Source organism: Panthera onca, chromosome X (genome assembly GCF_046562875.1).
Source record: "Panthera onca isolate mPanOnc1 chromosome X, mPanOnc1 haplotype 2, whole genome shotgun sequence".
NCBI lineage: Eukaryota > Metazoa > Chordata > Mammalia > Carnivora > Felidae > Panthera > Panthera onca.
The window spans coordinates 87,344,360-87,362,421 of NC_138357.1; the positions used below are offsets into that span (position 1 = coordinate 87,344,360).

Sequence of the window (18,062 nt, forward strand, 5' to 3'; positions counted from 1 at the left end):
GACAGCACCACATACCCTGGGGGTGAGATCAGGTAGGGCATTCCAGGAGGAGGTAGTATCACTTGGGGTGGTCCTTGAAGGTTCCATGGGACTCACAGAGATCTTGAGGTTCAGTGAAGCCTATGGGGTGGAGGACACAGGAAGCAGCACTTGGAAGGGATGAGGTGAATTCAAAAAGGATGGGAAAGGATGGGCTCACTAACAAGGACAGTCTGTCAGGGGCCCTGAATCCCAAGGGGATGACCCTGGATTTGGTCCTCAGAGATGTCATACCCTGGTCACTGACCCCCAAACAGCTCAGAGACCTCACACCCTGGACAAACATTCATACATAGCACTGAGACAATAATAATGAAGAGCTCATATTAATCGAGAGGTTGTTAATTTATTAGGGGAGCCTTGGATGGAGAACATTCAGACATGTAATTTTGGTCCCAAACCCAACTCAGGTCCCCCCAGTAGGAAGAATGAAGTGCCGAAGTCCTCAGTCCTTGGAGATCTCTGGGCTTGGGTGAGAGTTTGCAGGCAGAAAGGGAGAGGGAGACATCACAGGGAACAGAATGGCAGAGGGCCAGCCTCAATCATGAGGAGATATAGTTGGACACCTCAATCAGGTTTCTGTCAGGGTCTCGGAAGTAGATGGACATAATGGGTCCTTTGACCCCTGTTCTGGGGACTGGACCCTCCTCAATGGGGACATCACAAACCTGAAGTGGGAGGGGAAGACAAAAATCATTCATCACAGTCCATGTATGAGACCAAAATTCAATTCTTAGAAGACCCCTGATATCTTTCTGACTTCATCTCCTTCCATTCTCCCCTCCCTCACTCTGCTCTGGCCAATTACCAGCTGTGTGGCCTCGATCATGGTACCTAACTGCTCTGTACCTCAATTTCCTAACCTGTAAAATGGGGATGATAAAATGGTGCCTAGTATTATCTAGTAAGTGGCAGAGCCAGAATTCAAACCCAGGTAGTCTGGGCAAAAGCCCATATTCTTAGCCCCTATGCTTTCCCCCACTTTATTTCCAAACCAGACTTTTTCACTGATATTTTCCAAAGAAAGAATATATGCAAGACCTTATTCTGTGTTCCCCAAAAGGAGAACCAATGCTTCCTTTACATTAAACCAATTTAAGTGTTAGAAAGACACCAAATTAAATATTCCCTCTTCAATCCTATTTCAATCCTCTTTTTCCTTTTTTTAAGTGTTTATTTTTGAGAGAGAGAGAGAAAGAGAATGAGTGGGGGAAGGGCAGAGAGAGAGGGAAACACAGAAGCAGGTTCCAGACTCTGAGCTGTCAGCACAGAGCCCAACACGGGGTTTGAACTCACAAACTGTGAGATCATGACCTGAGCTGAAGTTGGATGCTTAACCAACTGAGCCATCCAAACGCCCTGTTTGTTTGTTTGTTTGTTTGTTTTTCTTATTAAGTAATCTCTACACCCAGTGTGCGGCTTGAACTCAGGACCCCAAGGTCAAGAGTTGCATACTCTTCCTACCAAGCTAGCCAGGTAGGTGCCCCCTATTTCAATCCTTCTGATTCTATCAAGAAGAAAGTCTCTGGTGGATGCTACCAAGTCCTTAGCACCTCCCCAACCATTTGCCAAATCTCCCTTTGTAACATCAGGCCCAGAGGGTTCAGAGAAAGGAAGTGGATAGAATCTAATGACTGGTGTTTTTATAGCTGTTTTTGCAGTTAACTTCCCTTTGTGTCAAGATATAATGGTCTGTTTGTGTACTTGGTTGAACATTTGCTTTTTACATAAATGCGTTTATGTAAAAAGAATTTAGGTTTGTATTCTTTACAAGAGTGATGTAAATGTATTTGTTTACATGAAAAAATGATGTCAGGAAAAAGAACAAGCAAACGGTTGTATACAGGCATGATATGGATATGACAAAACCTGTTATGTCTGAAGTTTGAGGAACACCCAGCTGGGTCATGCATTCTGTTTTCAACATACCAGCAGCAGCTTCTCAAAAAGAATGGATGTCCAACTCACCTTGAGGTGCTGGACCATTTCCTCCAAAGGTACCTCTGTGATCAGACATATGTCCAGGGAGCCAGGAACTGGGTGAGCAGCTTTGGGTTCAAATTCCTTTCCCACCTCATGGAGGTTAAATTTCTGGTCTCCAAAACACAATGCTTTCTGGTCGCCCTATTTGGGAAGGAAGAACAACTGAAAACAACCTCCAAGGTTAAAAAAAAAAAAAAAAGGTAAAATGGGGCTTTTAATTAAAAACAACCTCCCTGGGGCACCTGGGAGGCTCAGTAAGTTAAGCGTCTGATTGTTGATTTTGGCTCAGGTCATGATCTCGCAGTTTTTGAGTTCGAGCCCCACCTGGGGCTCTGAGCTGACAACACTCAACCTGCTTGGGATTCTCTGTCTCCCTCTCTCTGCCCCTCCCCTGCTTGCTCTCTATCTCTCTATCTTAAAAATAGAAAAAAAAAATTTGTGCGGTGCCTGGGTGGCTCAGTTGGTTTTAGCATCCACCTTGGGCTCAGGTCATGATCTAGCAGTTTGTGAGTTCGAGCCCCATGTCAGGCTCGCTGCTGTCAGTACAGAGCCTGCTTCAGACCCTCTGTCCCCTTCTCTTTCTGCCCCTCCTCTACTTGTTCTCTCTCTCTCTCTCTCTCTCTCTCTCTCTCTCTCTCAAAAATAAATGAATAAACTTAATATTTTAAAAATTTTAGGGGCGCCTGGGTGGCTCAGTCAGTTGAGCGTCTGACTTCAGCTCAGGTCATGATCTCATGGTTCGTGGGTTCCTGCCCTGCATATAGCTCTGTGCTGTCAGTGTGTATCCCACTTCAGATCCTCTGCCCCCCCCCCCCCTCAAAAATGAATAAACATTTTTTTTTAAAAACTGAACTCTCTACATCCAACATGGGGCTCAAACTCACAACCCTGAGATTAAGAGTCTCAAGCTCTACTGACTGAGCCAGCCAGGAGACCCATATATCTAAGAATGTTTTACTCTACACTCACCTTGATTAATAGTTTGGCTGGACATAGAATTCTAAGTTGAAATTTTCCCCTCAGAACCTTGAAATTTGGAGTGCCTAAGTGGCTCAGTTGGTTAAGCATCCAACTCTTGATTTTGGCTCAGGTCATGATCTCATGCCTCGTAAGTTTGAGCCCCATGTCAGGCTCTGTACTGACAGTGTGGAGCCTGCTTGGGATTCTCTCTCTCTGCCTCTGCCCTGCTCGCACATGATCTCTCTCTCTATCAAAATAAAGTTAAAAAAAAATCTTGAAATTGTTCTATTGTCTTCTGGTCTCTGATGTGACTCATGGGCAATCTGGTATCTGCATATTTCTTTTCCCTTTGTAGTTGAACTACTTTTCTTTTTTTAAATATAGTTTTAATTTTTTAAAATATTTATTGAGAGAGAGAGAGAGCAAGAGTGAGCACACAAGCAGGGGAGGCACAGAGAGAAGGAGAGAGAATCTCAAGTAGGCTCCACACAATCAGTGCAGAGCCCGATGCAGGGCCCGAACTCATGAACTGTGAGATCGTGACTTAAACTGAGATCAATAGTTGGACGCTTAACCGATTGAGCCATCTAGGTGCCCCTAACTACTTTTATTTTTAACTTCTTTGAAAGCTCTTACGATATTCATTTCCACTTTGATGTTCTGTAACTTCCCAAGAACATATCTAAGTGTCAATGTGCTGGATACTCAGTTAACCCTTTCCACACAAAGACTGGAAAGTTCTCTTGCATTACTTTTATGGCAATTTCCTCCCTACCTTTTTCTCCATTCTGTCTCTGGAAGTTCCACTATTTAGAATTTGGAATCTCCTACATTGATCCTTTGCATTTTTCTCACAGATTTCCTCTGAGGTTTTTTTTTTTTTTTTTTTTTTTGAGGGGAAGGGGGCTGAAAAATATTATAATCAAATTCTACTTCACTTGCAATTTGCATATGGGAAAGTGATTACCTTGAAAGTTGTGACTTCCATGCCCAGGATCTTGGAATAAAACATTGTGGTGTCTTTGATACTCTTTACTGTCATCACAATGTGGTCCAGTCTGTGGATAAGACATGGGGAAGGAGTCTGACTGCTGTTCCTCCATGACTTAAAAAAAAAATTCAAAAGAGATCACATTGCCACTGGTCACACCCAAATTTCCTGTTTCCTTCCCAGCTCCCCTCATCTCCACAATGACTATACTTCCTCCTCAACCCCATTTCCAGGGAAAAGTCCTGGGAAAAAACTTGAGGAGAGTCTTATCACCCATGTGTAGATTCACAAGAGTCTGCCATGATCATTCTCTACTGTTTTCTTATTCTCTTTCCCCTTCCAGAGGGCTAGAGATGAAGTTTAGGGAAGTGGAGACCAAGACAAAACCCTCTCTTGTTGTCCCCAAGCTGGAATTCATATCTTTTGCAAGGAATGACAGGACACAGAGGAGCCCCAACCCCTAAAAGTACAAGCTCTCTGTTGGCCAGTTTTACTCAGTACCCTTTTTTCTCACTCCTCAGCTATGCCAGGACTGGAAGGGAGCATCTCAGATGAAATAAATGTTTCTAGGCATGTGTATTTCCAGACTCACCTTGATACCTAGTGGGAGGGCACACCTCCCCCCTTCTTACTTCCTGCCCTCAGCATACTTCCCACCTGATCTTTCTCTTGATTTGCATTCTTTAGTAATTTGTACATTTACACTACATGTGCTACAGGATTATAAGGTGCCTGTGGTCTGGCACTATAGCACAATATAGTAGTTAATAGAACAGATTTGGGGAGCCAGACTGATGTTTAATTAATCTTGCTGTGCCTTGGTTTCCCCTTCTGTAAAATGTACATGATTTTATATATATATATATATATATATATATATATATATATACACACACACATATATATACAATATATATTATGTATATATATTGTATATATATACATATATATACAAATATATATATGTTGTATATATATATACAATATATATACAATTTTTTTAATGTTCACATAAAATGTTTAATGTTTTAATGTTCACAATAATCTTATATATATATATATATAATTGTATTTTTAAGGGCTTAGAACAATGCCTGACACATAGCAACTGCTATAAGAGTCAACGCTGATGATGATGTTGTCATGGTCATCTTGTTAAATTTCAGATTCCCTTCCATGGCCCTTAGTCTCTACAGCCCCATCCATTTCTTTTGAACTCCAAGCTACATTGTCTTTTGCCTGTTCTCATAAGGGCAATCTTTGTATCTTTGGCCTCAGGGCCTTATGCATATCTAATGCATATGCTATTATCTGTCTCTAGGACTAGAATATAAGTTACATAAGGGTAGAGATTTCTCTCTGTTTTGTTCCCCACTGTGTCCCAAACAACTAGCAGATGTTCAGTAATATCTGTTAAATTAGTGGATATCTACTACAACAATTAGGCCCAGCGCCTAGCACAAAGTCTGACTTCTACTCCACTCTACTCTACTCTACTCTACTCTATTCCATTCCATTCCATTTTACCCTATACTATTATATTCATTCCATTCCACTGCGTTCCATTCTATTCAAACCATTACATTTTAAACAATTGATTTCACTGAGCCCCAACTTTAAAAAATGCTGTGCTGTTGTATTTTCATGAGTGGAAGAGGTGTTAGCAATGTTGCTGAGTTTTACTGTCCTGGTGGATACAGAGGATCCACAGGGACACAGCAGTATAATGAGAAAATGACTGGCATTTGGGCTCCATTGAAAATAAAGTAGAATGCTAAAAACCTTTTAATGTCTGTAGGGTCTGTAATAGCACCCCCTTCTCATTTCTGATATTGGTAATTTATATTTTTTTCTGTTAAAAATTTGAGAGAAAACAGACATTACTAATATTTTATTAATCTGTTCAAAGAATGAATTTATGACCTTGTCAATTTTCTCCAATGTATGTCTGCTTTCTATTTTACCAGTTTCTGCTCTTTATAATTCCTTCCTTCCACTTTCATAAACATAAATTTGCTGTTCCTTTTCTAGCTTCTTGATAAGGAAGCTCGGATCGTTGGTTTTCAGTTTTCCTCATCTCTGCATTTAGAACTGTAGATTACCCACTAAGCACAGCTTTAGCCATAACCCCCAATTTTGGCAGTCTATTGGAAATCAACTCAACCCATTCCTCCCATTTTCAGTGCCTGCCAGCTCACACTCACTCCCCAGATTCTGGTTTGCAGAGAAGGAACTCCATCCTCACAAATTCAAGGATGAGCAGGGCTGGTTCTCTTAAGGACCCAGAAGAAGGCCAGTATGGTTTAGAATCCAAGAGTGAGGCATGAGTAGTAGGTGGAGAAGGCAAGGGCCAGATAGTTCAGGGTTGTTGAGGCGAGGTGAGGGAGGCTGGTTTATAAAAAGATCATCAGGACATAGTAATCATATAAGGCTTACTCTTTGCCAAGCCCTGTTCTAAGCACTACATGAAATGTAATCCATCTTATTCCCCACAGCAAATCTCTCTATATAATAGAGTGCCCAGAACACGATGTCCTCCCTCCTGCCTCCTCTTCTTCTACAGAATCCTCTACAAGGTCTCCTTCAGGGTGTCATGGGCCCCTGGAATTCTCCTGGCAAAGTTCAAAGTCAGTGCCCTGTTTTCTGGCCCCTTCCCACACTGCCCCATCTTGATGTTCCTGGCCAAACTGGCTCCCTGGAGCCACCATGAGGGAGCAAAGCAGTCATCCCTCAGCTCAGGGCCACTTGCGCAGACATGTTGCAGTCTGACTGAGTTAGAACAGGGCCTTTCCATGTCCCTCTGCTGCCCTCTGCTTGTCTTTGAAAGAGGAAGAGAGAGGAGGACCGGGAAAATGGATGTCCACACTTCAGGATAGCCCACAGAGAAAGGAAACAGGTTACCAGGCCTGGGCTAGGCAATCCCCAGCCTTGGGGCAAACGCCTATGCTCCAGGCCCCTGGGATCACCCTACTCACCTGCTTCTCCAAAGTCCTGCCCCACATCCTGGCTGGCAGCCTGGAGGGCAGACGGCACAGCATGGCAGGCTAGGTGTCTTTGCCCTGGAGCCTCCAGACAACCCTTTGGCTCAGTGCCTAGAGATCAAGGGGCAGAAATGGGAGGGCCCCAGGCTGAGGACTGCTGGTGGTAACAGAGGTCGGCAGTACAAGAACTCTGATATAAAACTCAGGGCCGTGAAAGTAAAAGCTTAAGGTGTGACTTGGTCAGCTCAGGCCACCATAACAAAGCACCACAGACTGGGGGGCTTAAACAATAGAAATTAGTTTTCTCACAGTTCTGGAGGCCCAAAGTCTGTGATCAGGTGCTAGCAGGATCACATTATGGTAACATCTCTTCCTGGCTTGAAGAGGACCACCTTCTCTCTGTGTCCTCACATGGTGGAGAGAAAGAGCAGGCTCTGGTTTCTTATAAGGGCATCAATCCCATCATGAGGACCCCACCCTCATGACCTCATCTAACCCTAAACACCCCCCAAAGGCTTCACCTCTGAATACCATGACACTGGGGGTTAGGGCTTCAACATAAGGATTTGGGGGAACACAAACATTCGGTCCATAACAAGGTGTATGTGTAAGGGATTGCTTTGTAATAACACAGAAAAATCACCCATCCCAAGTATGGTGGGGGGATCTTTATTCTAGGGTGTGAGACCTCTGGTCTCCTTAGGCTTGTGTCCCCAGAATATGAGACCCCTGATCTATTTGGGAGTCAGAGTTTGTGTCCAGGGTGTGAAGTTAAAAGCTATCTGGGTTAAGATATGACCACTCTGGCTTATGGGTCTGTTTCTGAGCCGAGATCTCTAAGCTGTTAAGTGCTCTGTGTCCCAGGGTGCAATGTTTCTGAATTCTTTCAGGGTGTGAACTCTCAGGTTTTCCCCATCCCCAGTCATCCCTTACCATGCCCTCTCCCAACACTGCTGAGAGGGAACATTCATCAGTCCCACTGTTGTTTACCTTACCCTGAACTGAGTTCCCTGTGTGTGGGGGTGGTGGTGGTGGTGGTTTATGTGTCTAGCTCCTGGGGCATGGGGCATGTGAGTTTGAGATTTTCCTAGGCACACCCCAGATATACCCCCCCCACACACACACAAGTTCTCTGTGCTATGCTTATTGACTTTAGCATATGATTTTCCCTTTATAATACATGAATATAGGTTTGCATAAAAAGTTTCAACAGTACATCAGTATATGGACTACAAGGACATCCTCCAGTCTCCAAAAATTACCACTGAGGACAGTTGCTGGTGTTTCCTTACACTGGCACACACGCGTCACCATAACCAGCCCCCACCTGCTTTTCTTTGTCAACAGCCTGTCCTGTGGAAGGCACACACTGGTCTCACTCATTCTGTCTCACACCCAGCGGGTGCTCTGTGGTAGAATATGAACCCCCAGCATTCATGTCACTCTGTGAAAGTCATTGGCTATATTATAGGTGGACATTTACAAGGTTGTCCCAATTGTTGGCTCCTACCAGCCTTGTGCACACAGCTCTGAAAATGTGCGTGCATGTTAGAGTTAGAAGTGGAATTGAGGGGTCAGAGGGTTCATTCATTCACCAAACACCTAATGAGTGCGTTCTGTGTACTGACTGCTGTTCTAGGTGCTGCGGTGACATTAAAGAACTAGATGGACAAATGTCCTTGCCCATATGGAGCTGACATTCTAGTTGGGGAGGAAGAGGGTGTAAAATGTTGATTTCCATAAATGTTTCACAAGATCCTGGAAGGTTTTACTCCCATTAATGGTGCCTTTACTGGCTTCCTCTCCACTACTCCCTGTGGGCTGGAGTCTGTGGCGGGAGGCTGGCTGTCTTGGTCTTTGCTCTCTACAAAATCTGCAGGGGCTGGGGCTGGGATGGTCTATTTGGGGATGTGGATATATATATGTGTGTGGTTGGGGAGGAGGCTATGGGAATTGAATGGTCCACTGGAGAGAGTGAGGGGAAATAGGAATAGAAGAGGTCACTTGGTGGTGTGGGCCGGAGCTAGGGACACAATGATCCACTGAATTAGGTATGAACATCCACTCTCAGGTCACATCCACAGAGGGTGTGGGGAGTAGCAATGCTGAGGAATCCAGTACTGTCTTAGAATATACCATCGTGTGGACACCCTTCAGGTCACAGAGATAGTGGTGTGCATAATTCTGGAGTCACACAGAGTGGAGTGTGAACAGTCGTGGAGCCACATAGATAGGGGTGTGGCCACCACATGAGGTAGTATACTCTAGGGGGTGGACAGCCTTGGGTTACTCAGATGGGGGTCTGGGCAATCCAGAAGTCACACACCGTAGGGAGTGGTTACTCCTTGAATCATACACACTGAAGACTGCACACTCTTGAGGTCATGCAGAGTGGGTAGTAGACACTTCTGGGGTCAGATTGACTACCATGTTGACACTATAGTAGTCAAACAAAGTGGGAAGCAGATGGTCCTGGGGTCAAACAGATTTGCATATGGACACTTCTGGGGTCACACATGCTAGGGAGTAGACACTCCTGAGTCACCCAGACTGGCTAATAGACATTCACAGGGTCACACATGCCAGGGTGTGGACATTCCAGGGGTCAGATAGCAGAGTGGATTGTGGAGATTTTGGGGTCATTCAGACTGGGATGTGGGCACTCCTGGACTCAGCCTAAGGTGTAGACGACTATGAGGTAAGAATGAATGGGTGTGGACAGACATGATGTCACAAAGATGGGGGTTTGAACATTCCTGGAGTCACTCATGCTGGAGTGTGGACAGACATAGGGTCACTCAAGAGGTGTGAACACTCCAAGGGCTCTGTTACACACACTGGAGAGTGGAAATCTCTGGGGTCACACAGGGGGAGTTAGGGACTCTTTAAGTTAAAAACACTGGGAAATGGAGACTCCTAAAAGCACACATATTGTGGATTGGGCATTCTTTGTGTTACATAGATTGGGATGTGAACATCTACGGTGTTATACAGACTGAGGAGTAGACACTCCTGGGATTGTAGTGACTGAGGTAGGGACAGTTACCTGGTCAAATAAATGATGTGTTGGCACCCCTCAGGTCAGAAACTGAGGTGCAGACACTCCTGTGGTGACACAGAGTGATTGATGGATACTCCCTGGTATAGACTTAGGAGTGGACACTGCTGAGGTCAGACTATAGTGTGGATGGCCATGGGATCACACAAACCAGGATGTGAATTGTCTTGGGGTCACACAGACTGGGTGTGGACATCCCTGCAGTCACGCAAATGGATATTTGGACACTAATGGGGTCACACGGAAAGGAGAGCAGACTGTCATGGAATCACACATGCTGGGGACTTAACACTTCTGGAGTCACTCACATGAGGGTTTGAATACTCACTGTCATAGACTAAGGTGTGGACACTTTCAGTGTCACACAACTTGGGAGGTGGGCACTCCTGGGATTACACATACTGGTGTATGGACACAACTGTGGTCACACAGGTTGAGTTTTGGACACTGCTGGAGTTACACACACTGGGATGGGGACACCTCTGGCATCACACACACGGGTATGCACGTTCATGATGTCACACAGAATGAGAGGACGCTCCTGGGGTCACACAGATTGGGGAGGGAATGATGCTAGAGGTGTGCATTTGTTGACCCTGATTAAGGGGAGAAAGTTTAGGAGTGCCTGAGTGGCTCAGTTGGTTGAATGTCTGACTTCGGCTCAGGTCAGGATCTCACAGTTCTTGGGTTCAAACCATGCATCAGGCTGTGCTGACAGCTCAGAGCCTGGAGCCTGCTTTGGATTCTGTGTCCCTCTCTCTCTCAGCCCCTCTTCTGCTAGCACTCTGTCTCTAAAACCTGAATAAATGTTGGAAAAAAAGTTTTAGGGGCGACTGGGTGGCTCAGTCAGTTGGGCAACCGACTTTGGCTCAGGTCACGATCTCACGGTTCATTAGTTCCAGCCCTGCATCAAGCTCTGTGCTGACAGTCTGCTTCGGATTCTGTCTCCTTCTCTCTGTGCCCCTCCTCCGCTCGCACACTCTCTCTCAAAAACAAATCAACATTAAAAAATTTTGTTTTCAAAAGAAGAGAAAGATTAAGGTGCCTGGGTGGCTCAGTCGGTTGAGCGTCCAACTTCGGCTTGGGTCATGATCTCACGGTTCATGAGTTCGAGCCCCATGTCGGGCTCTGTGCTGACAGCTCAGAGCCTGGAGCTCAGATTGTGTGTCTCCCTCTCTCTCTGCTCCTAACCCACTTGCATTCTGTCTCTGTCTCTCTCAAAAATAAATAAACATTAAAAAAATAAAAAATAATAAAAAGAGGAGAAAGTTTGAATACCACCTGTTAAAAGTACTTAAACAAGGAGGCCATTAGACTGAGGTGGCTCTGATGCCTTCGTAGCCTCAGTAAAGCAAACCAAAACCTAAGCCAGAACTTGTATCCAAGAAATCGAAATTTAAGAACAACCAATTACAAATAGCCAAGTAGGCTTTCCCCTATAAGAGCAACCGCTTCAGCTATAACCAATCAAATAATCTCCCTTTGCTTCCAGTTTGTCCCATAAAAGACTTGCACCTGGCTCCTGTCCACTTCCTAACCACTTCCGGTTTGGCTCTGCCTAGTTCCAATTGACTTCTGCTCCAATAAAGTCCTGAAAATTTAAATGTGCCTCATCTTATCTTTTAACACACCTGAGCCATGCACAGGACAAGCTCTAGAATGTGGGCCTCACTATTAATTGCCTTGGAAGACCCCAAAGACAGACTCTTTTCAGGGGTGTTGTGGATGCCTGAGGAAGAGAAATATCTATAATCTGTTGCTTGGAAGGTCTGCAGTGCCTATGACCTAGAGTTTCTCATTTCTCTTCAGAGTTGATCTTACTCAGTTTCCTTACCTGTGAAAGGGGGATCATTTGTGTCCCATCTCCTTTGCCAAGACAGTTTTAGGGTGAAGTTCTTAAGCTGAAACTGTTTTTTTTTTAACATTTATTTATTTTTGAGAGACAGAGAGAGGCAGAGACAGATCTCTGAGAGACAGAGATCCCCAGATCATGAGCGGGGGAGGGGCAGAGAGAGAGATACACACTCACACAGAACCCGAAGCAGGCCCCAAGCTCCGAGCTGTCAGCACAGAGCCCAATGCAGGGCTCAAACCCATGAACCGTGAGATCATGACCCGAGCTGAAGTCGGAAGCTTAACCCACTGAGCCACCCAGGTGCCCTGAAACCACTTTGTAAAATAAAGCACCAGGCCTAGGACTCTTCCTAAAATTCAAGGCAGTGAGCTGGCAGGTCAAGGTGGTATGGGGCAAGGAGCTGGGAGAGTGGACACCTAGTTTGTAATCATGGATCTGTGTCACCTTGAGCAAGTCACATGCCTGTACTGATCCTTAGGTTTCTTGGAGATAGTGCCCATCTGACAGCGTGTCACAGTGACAGCTGGTTGTCCCCAAATGTTATGCTTCATCTGCCCAAATGTTGACTTGTTGCAAATCGCTGCCTAACCGGAAATTACATGACATTTCCCACACACACACCCCCTTGCACCTGGGTGGGGCTACGTGACCAGTCCTCCCAAATGACTTGAGCTAAAATGATGTGTGTCCTTCAGAAACAGCGGTGCTCTCTCCATTTGCTCTTGGTCCATCTTTTGGAGGTCTACAGCTCCAGCAGAGAGTGCAACCACTGACATTGTGGCATTGGTCCATTATTGAAGAATGAATTCCTGCATACACGTGTAGTGTCGTGTGGATCAAATCCTCTGCAGAAATGGGCTCTGTAAGCTGAGGACCTCATGGGCGGGGAAATACTCTCCCAGGAGGGCCTCCTGGCTTCTAGGAGCTGGTCTTCCTTCTTTCACAGCAGGCAGAGCTCTGGCCAGGGTGAAGGGGCTGGGAGGACATCACCTGCACCTCCAAGCTGGCACTGGCTCCACTGCAGGGGGCCCTGGATGTGGAGCCCTGTTCTTCAGAGATCTACAGGAGAATGAGGCTCTGTCGCTCTGTGGCTTGGCGTGGCTTTATTTTTATTTTTTTAATTTAGTTTTTATTTTTTCAAAATGTTTATTTATTTATTTATTTTGAGAGACTGAGAGAGGGCATGAGCAGGGGAGGGGCGGCGAGAATCCCAACGCGGGCTCGATCCCCATGAACCATGAGATCGTGACCTGAACTGAAATCATGAGTTGGACGCTTAACCGACTGAACCACCCAAGTGCCCCGTTGGCGTGGCTTTAATAAGGGGCTTCAGGGTACATCAAGGGTTGGTATAATTCACCTACTCCTTTCCGCAGATGGATTAAAGATAGCTCTGATTTCACTAAATGTCTCCAATAGAGGATTTCTTTTTCTCCTTAGGTTGTGGCACCTGCTGCTGAGTGACTGAGACCCAACATGCTTCCTCCCTGCTCACCACTCGTCCAAGCACTTCTCCCGGGACAAAGCCCCAGAAGAACCAGTGGGGCAGCAGCCAGGGCTTCCCAACCATGGCCACGTTCAGGGCCATTTGATGTTCCTACAAACATAGGCCCGTGCAATGTGCTGCGGCAGTGTTTGCTTAGGAAGTATACTTTTACCCCCAAGGAAAATGCTTGCCTTTCCACCAGGTCCAGTTTGTGAGGACTTCAGGGAAGACATTTAAACCACATAGGCTCTGTGGCTCAGTTTCCTTGTTCATAAAAATGGTGTGCTATGACCTAACCTGGCTGTCCCAAAAGGTAGTTAAGAGATTATGTGGAAAGGGTCTTTCTCAGGCATTCTTCCCCCTGTAATGAACAGAAAGCTCTGCCAGAGTGCCTTCCAGTGAGAGGGGTTTATTTTTTCCCATTACCAGGAAATTTGAGATTGACAGTCTCAGGTTCAATAATATTGTAAGAGGAGTCAAAGTTTCCTTCACTTTTCATCACGACCATCTTTAAGCCTGCTGGCTTTTTTCTTCATGTTTCTTGCCTCATGGTCCCAAAATGGCTGCTGTACTTCTAGATGTCACATCTGCATCCAATGCAGGAAAAAGAGATCAGAACAAAGTCTTTCTCCTAATGAGGCATTGTCTTTTTATTTGGTGTGGACAGCCCTCCCTATAGAATATCCCTTATATCTCATTAGCCAAAACTGCACCAGATTCCCTCCACAGTTTGTCACTATCCAAAGGAAGCAAAATTGCTATGACTGGTTTAAACCAATCATAATCCATCCCCTTGGTCCAGGGGAGGGACTTATGCTCCTTAAGAACAGGGGACCTCCACTTACCACCTGAAGAAATTGGGGATGGAGTAGTGGAAAGGGAGGGGATGGGGGTAAGGATTATAGGGAGGCAGTGGAAAACATTGGCTATAGAACCACAGAACTGGAGGCAAGGTGAGTTGAGTTCTAGCCCTTGCTTTGCATTGGAGCTGCTGTGTGGTTTGTGTTCTGTCCCTTGCCCTCTCTGGGCCTGTTGCTTCTTTGGTACAGAAGGAGTTGAGCTCAGTGGTCTCAAAATACACTCTAAATGTTGGCGGCCCTGTGGCCTTGACCTGGACGTGGGGTCTAGGCTGTGGAACCTAGCAACATGACAGGGAAGGCCCACTGAGTCTTGAAGGGGGGAGGTCCAAAGGCTACTTGACTCAAGTCTCCTACCAATGGCTGGGGGCAAAAATCTCTCTTCCCTCTGTGATCAAGGTCATTTTAGTTGTCTTTGAAGTTACTCTGAGTGTTTACAAGGGACTCCTTGTAAGACAGAGCAGGGGCCCACATCTAGGTCCAGTTTCTAGTCTTAGCTCTGTTGCTGATGTCATTCTGGGTGAATATGAACAGATTCCTGCCCCCCCCATGCCTCAGTTTCCCCCATTTGTTCAATGAGGAGGTTAGATAAAATGGTCCCTGCTGGACTTGATAGTCCTAAACTCCTGAGGCTGAGTGGATTTAAGAAGGACAGAAGGGATGGGGCACCTGGGTGGCTCAGTCAGTTAAGCCTCTGACTCTTGATCTTGACCTCGCAGTTTGTGAGTTTAAGTCCGGAGTTGGGCTCTGTGCCGAGCATGCCGAGCCTGCTTAGGATTCTGTCTCTCCTTCTCTCTTCCCCTTCCCTGCTTGTTCTCTCTCTCTCTTTCAAATAAACTTAAAAAAAATTTTTTTTAAAAAAAAAGGACAGAAGGGAAAGGTGAGGTCGCTGCTGGAAGCAGCTGCTGGCGTTCCTTGGCTTATGGCTGCATCACACCAGTGTCCACCTCTTATAAAGACAGTTGTGGTTATATTTAGGGCCCACCCATACAATCAAAATAATCTCCCCGTCTCCAGACCCTTAACTCCTTTTTCTTTTTTTTTGCCACCAAGTGAACATTCACAGATTCCAGGGATTAAGAGCTGGATACCATTATTCAGTGGTGGGTACCAGAAAGGAGTCCTCGGGGAGGTGACATCGCAGTTGAAATCTGAAGGATAAGGAGTTAACTGAGCAGAAGAAAAAGAGACAGCATATGCCATCAGGAGGAACAGCATGTGTAAAGCACTTGGAGATGAGAACTAACAGTAGCATCATGGGGGAAACTGAGCAGTTTAGGACAGCGAGCCCTACATCGATGGGCAGTTGCTGAGGGTGCTGAACTGAGGCTTATGGCATACAAGCCTTCTCCACCCAGCTCCTTTCTAGGCCCCCGGGGCCTGGCAAGGTTCTGGGTGGAGCCTGCTCAAACCTCAGCACCACCCCGGCTTCCCGAGGCCCAGGCACTAGTCCAGTCAGGCAGAGGGAAGATAGGGAAAAAGGCAGCCTGACAATGTGCCCGTGGTTCGCAGGCCACACGGCTCCCTAAGTCGTGCCTAATGGACAGGCTGCGGGCTCACCTGTGCCTGAGAAGTGCAGGCTCTTGCCAGGCCTGAAGACATGGGCAGCCAGCTCCAACTCACTCACTCAGGAAGGCAGGCCTCTGGGCCAGTGTGTCCCCACTGGCACAGGTCAGCGTGCACTGACAATGGCTAAGAGCCTGGTTGGGCAATGTTTGGGCAGGCTGGGCTGGGATTGCAGCTCTGTTGCTCACTGGCGGGATGGCCTTTGGCCTCTCTGGAACAAGGGTTGAGCCCACCTGAAGCCACTTCCTCTTTTGTGAGTTCGTCCATTCTCTTATTGGTCAAGCTGGTTCAAGTTGGTTTCTGTTACTTGCAGACAAAAGCATCTCAACCGATAAAGGTTTTTCCTGATTTTTTTTTTTTTTTTACTTAGGGAATTATGAAAGATTTAAATGTAGAGGATGTTGTAATGAAGCCTGTAGCTGAGGTTCAGCAGTTTGTTACATTTTGCATCTAGTGCCAGGCAACGTGACTCATCCACCCCAAAGATGCCCACATCCTAATCCCCAGAACCTGGGATTATGTTAGGTTACACTGCAAAGGAGAATTAAGGTTGATAATCAGATGACTTTAAGATAAGGCAGTTGTCCTAGATTATCCGGTGGAACCAATATACTCACAAGTATCCTTAAAAGTAGAAGAGGGGGGCACCTGGGTGGATCAGTGGGTTAAGCATCCGACTTCAACTCAGGTCACAATCTGCCAATTTGTGAGTTCAAGCCCCATGTTGGACTCTGTATTGACAGCCCAGAGCCTTAAGCCTCCTTCAGATTCTGTGCCCCCCCCCTTCTCTCTGCCCCCTCCCCTGCTCATGCTCTGTCCCTCTCTCTCTCTCTCTCAAAAATAAATAAAACATTAATTTTTTTTTTAAAGCGGGAGAAGAAGACAGGAGGGATGTGATGTGAGAAGAACCCAACTACAGTTGCTACCTTAGAAGATAGAAGAAGAAGGCCATGATCCAAGGGAGGTGGGGGCCTCTCAAAGCTGGAAAAGGCAAGAAAAGTTTACCCCGGAGCCTCTAGAAGGGAACCCAGACCTGCTAACAACTTGATTGGAGCCCAGTGGGACCCATGCCAGACTTCTGACTTCCAGAACTGGAAGGCAGTAATTCGTGTTGTTTTGAGCCACTATGTTTGTGGCAATTTGTTATAGCGGCAAAAGGAAACTAATACAACAGCCATTTATTTTTCTTCTGTTACTTTATTTTTTAACATTTATTTTTATTTTTGAGAGAGAGAGACAGAGACAGAGCATGAGCAGGGGAGGGGCAGAGAGAGAGGAAGACACAGAATCCGAAGCAGGCTCCAAGCTCCAAGCTGTCAGCACAGAGCCTGCTGCAAGATTCAAACCCACAAACCATGAGATCATGACCTGAGCCCAAGTCGGATGCTTAACCAACTGAGCCACCCAGGTGCCCCTCTTCTGTTTAATTGAACAAAAACTCAACACCTTTCACTTAAACCAACATGTGTAGTGCAAGCCCATTAATATAAATTGCTTTTGTTTCTTTCTCTCTTTCTGACTCTCCATGTACCAATCTTGCCTCCTTGTACATGGGCAGAAGGAACATCATAAGAAAAATGGTTATTTCTTGGTATTAGGATTTAGTGATTTTTTAAAAATGTTTATTTTTAAAAGACTTTATTTATTTATTTATTTATTTATTTAGAGGCAGGGTGAGGGGCAGAGGGAGAGAGAATATCTTAAGTAGGCTCTACACTCAGCGCCCAGCCCAGTGCAGGGCTCGATCCCACGACCCTGGGATCATGACCTGAGCCTAGATCAAGAGTCAGATGTTCAACTGACTGAGCCACCTAGGTGCCCCTTATTTTAAAGTAATCTCTACACCCAGCATGGGGCTTGAACTCACAACCCCAATATCAAGAGTTGTATGCTCTACTGACTGAGCCAGCCAGGCGCCCCTAAAGTGATTTTGTTTTAACGTTTTTATGTTTGTGCTTTTCTGCACTCCCCCCCTATTTTTTGTAATTATTGGGCATTACTGTTATTATTTTTAACCAAAACAATAAAGTCATGATGATGCATTTTCATTGAGAAAGCCTGTACCAAGCAATGAGCCGCCATTGAGCAATCTTTCCATCTTGGGTGAGGCTACCATTGAGCGATCTGCCCATCCTAGCTGAGGTCTCCCCAAAGCAAACTAACACATCCTAGATCTAAACTACTCCCTCCTTTTCTTCCCCCACCTCAGACAAATAGTTAAAATTCATCTCTGGCTGTTACGGGCTGAGTTTTGTCCTCCTCAAATTCATATTTTGAAGCCCCCAT

General features: G+C 45.7%; 1 protein-coding gene and 1 long non-coding RNA gene across 5 annotated transcripts in view; one reads left to right on the forward strand and one right to left on the reverse strand.

The window, feature by feature from the left end:
* The window catches only part of LOC145714363 (uncharacterized), a 31,673-nt gene extending 14,459 nt beyond the window's left edge, over positions 1-17,214 (forward strand). For all 4 annotated transcript variants that reach the window (XR_014136858.1, XR_014136855.1, XR_014136857.1 and 1 more), the window contains 2 exons: positions 13,308-14,306; positions 16,647-17,214. This is a non-coding gene — a long non-coding RNA (uncharacterized LOC145714363). The remainder of the gene's footprint in view (positions 1-13,307; positions 14,307-16,646) is intronic.
* GLOD5 (glyoxalase domain containing 5) lies at positions 582-7,445 on the reverse strand. Its single transcript, XM_081793857.1, has 4 exons — positions 6,949-7,445; positions 3,950-4,087; positions 2,008-2,163; positions 582-707 (listed from the first exon to the last, which is right to left on the reverse strand). The coding sequence occupies exons 1-4, from the start codon at positions 7,009-7,011 to the stop codon at positions 582-584; spliced, it is 483 nt and encodes a 160-aa protein (XP_081649983.1). The 5' UTR covers positions 7,012-7,445.
* Positions 17,215-18,062: the final 848 nt, after the last annotated feature.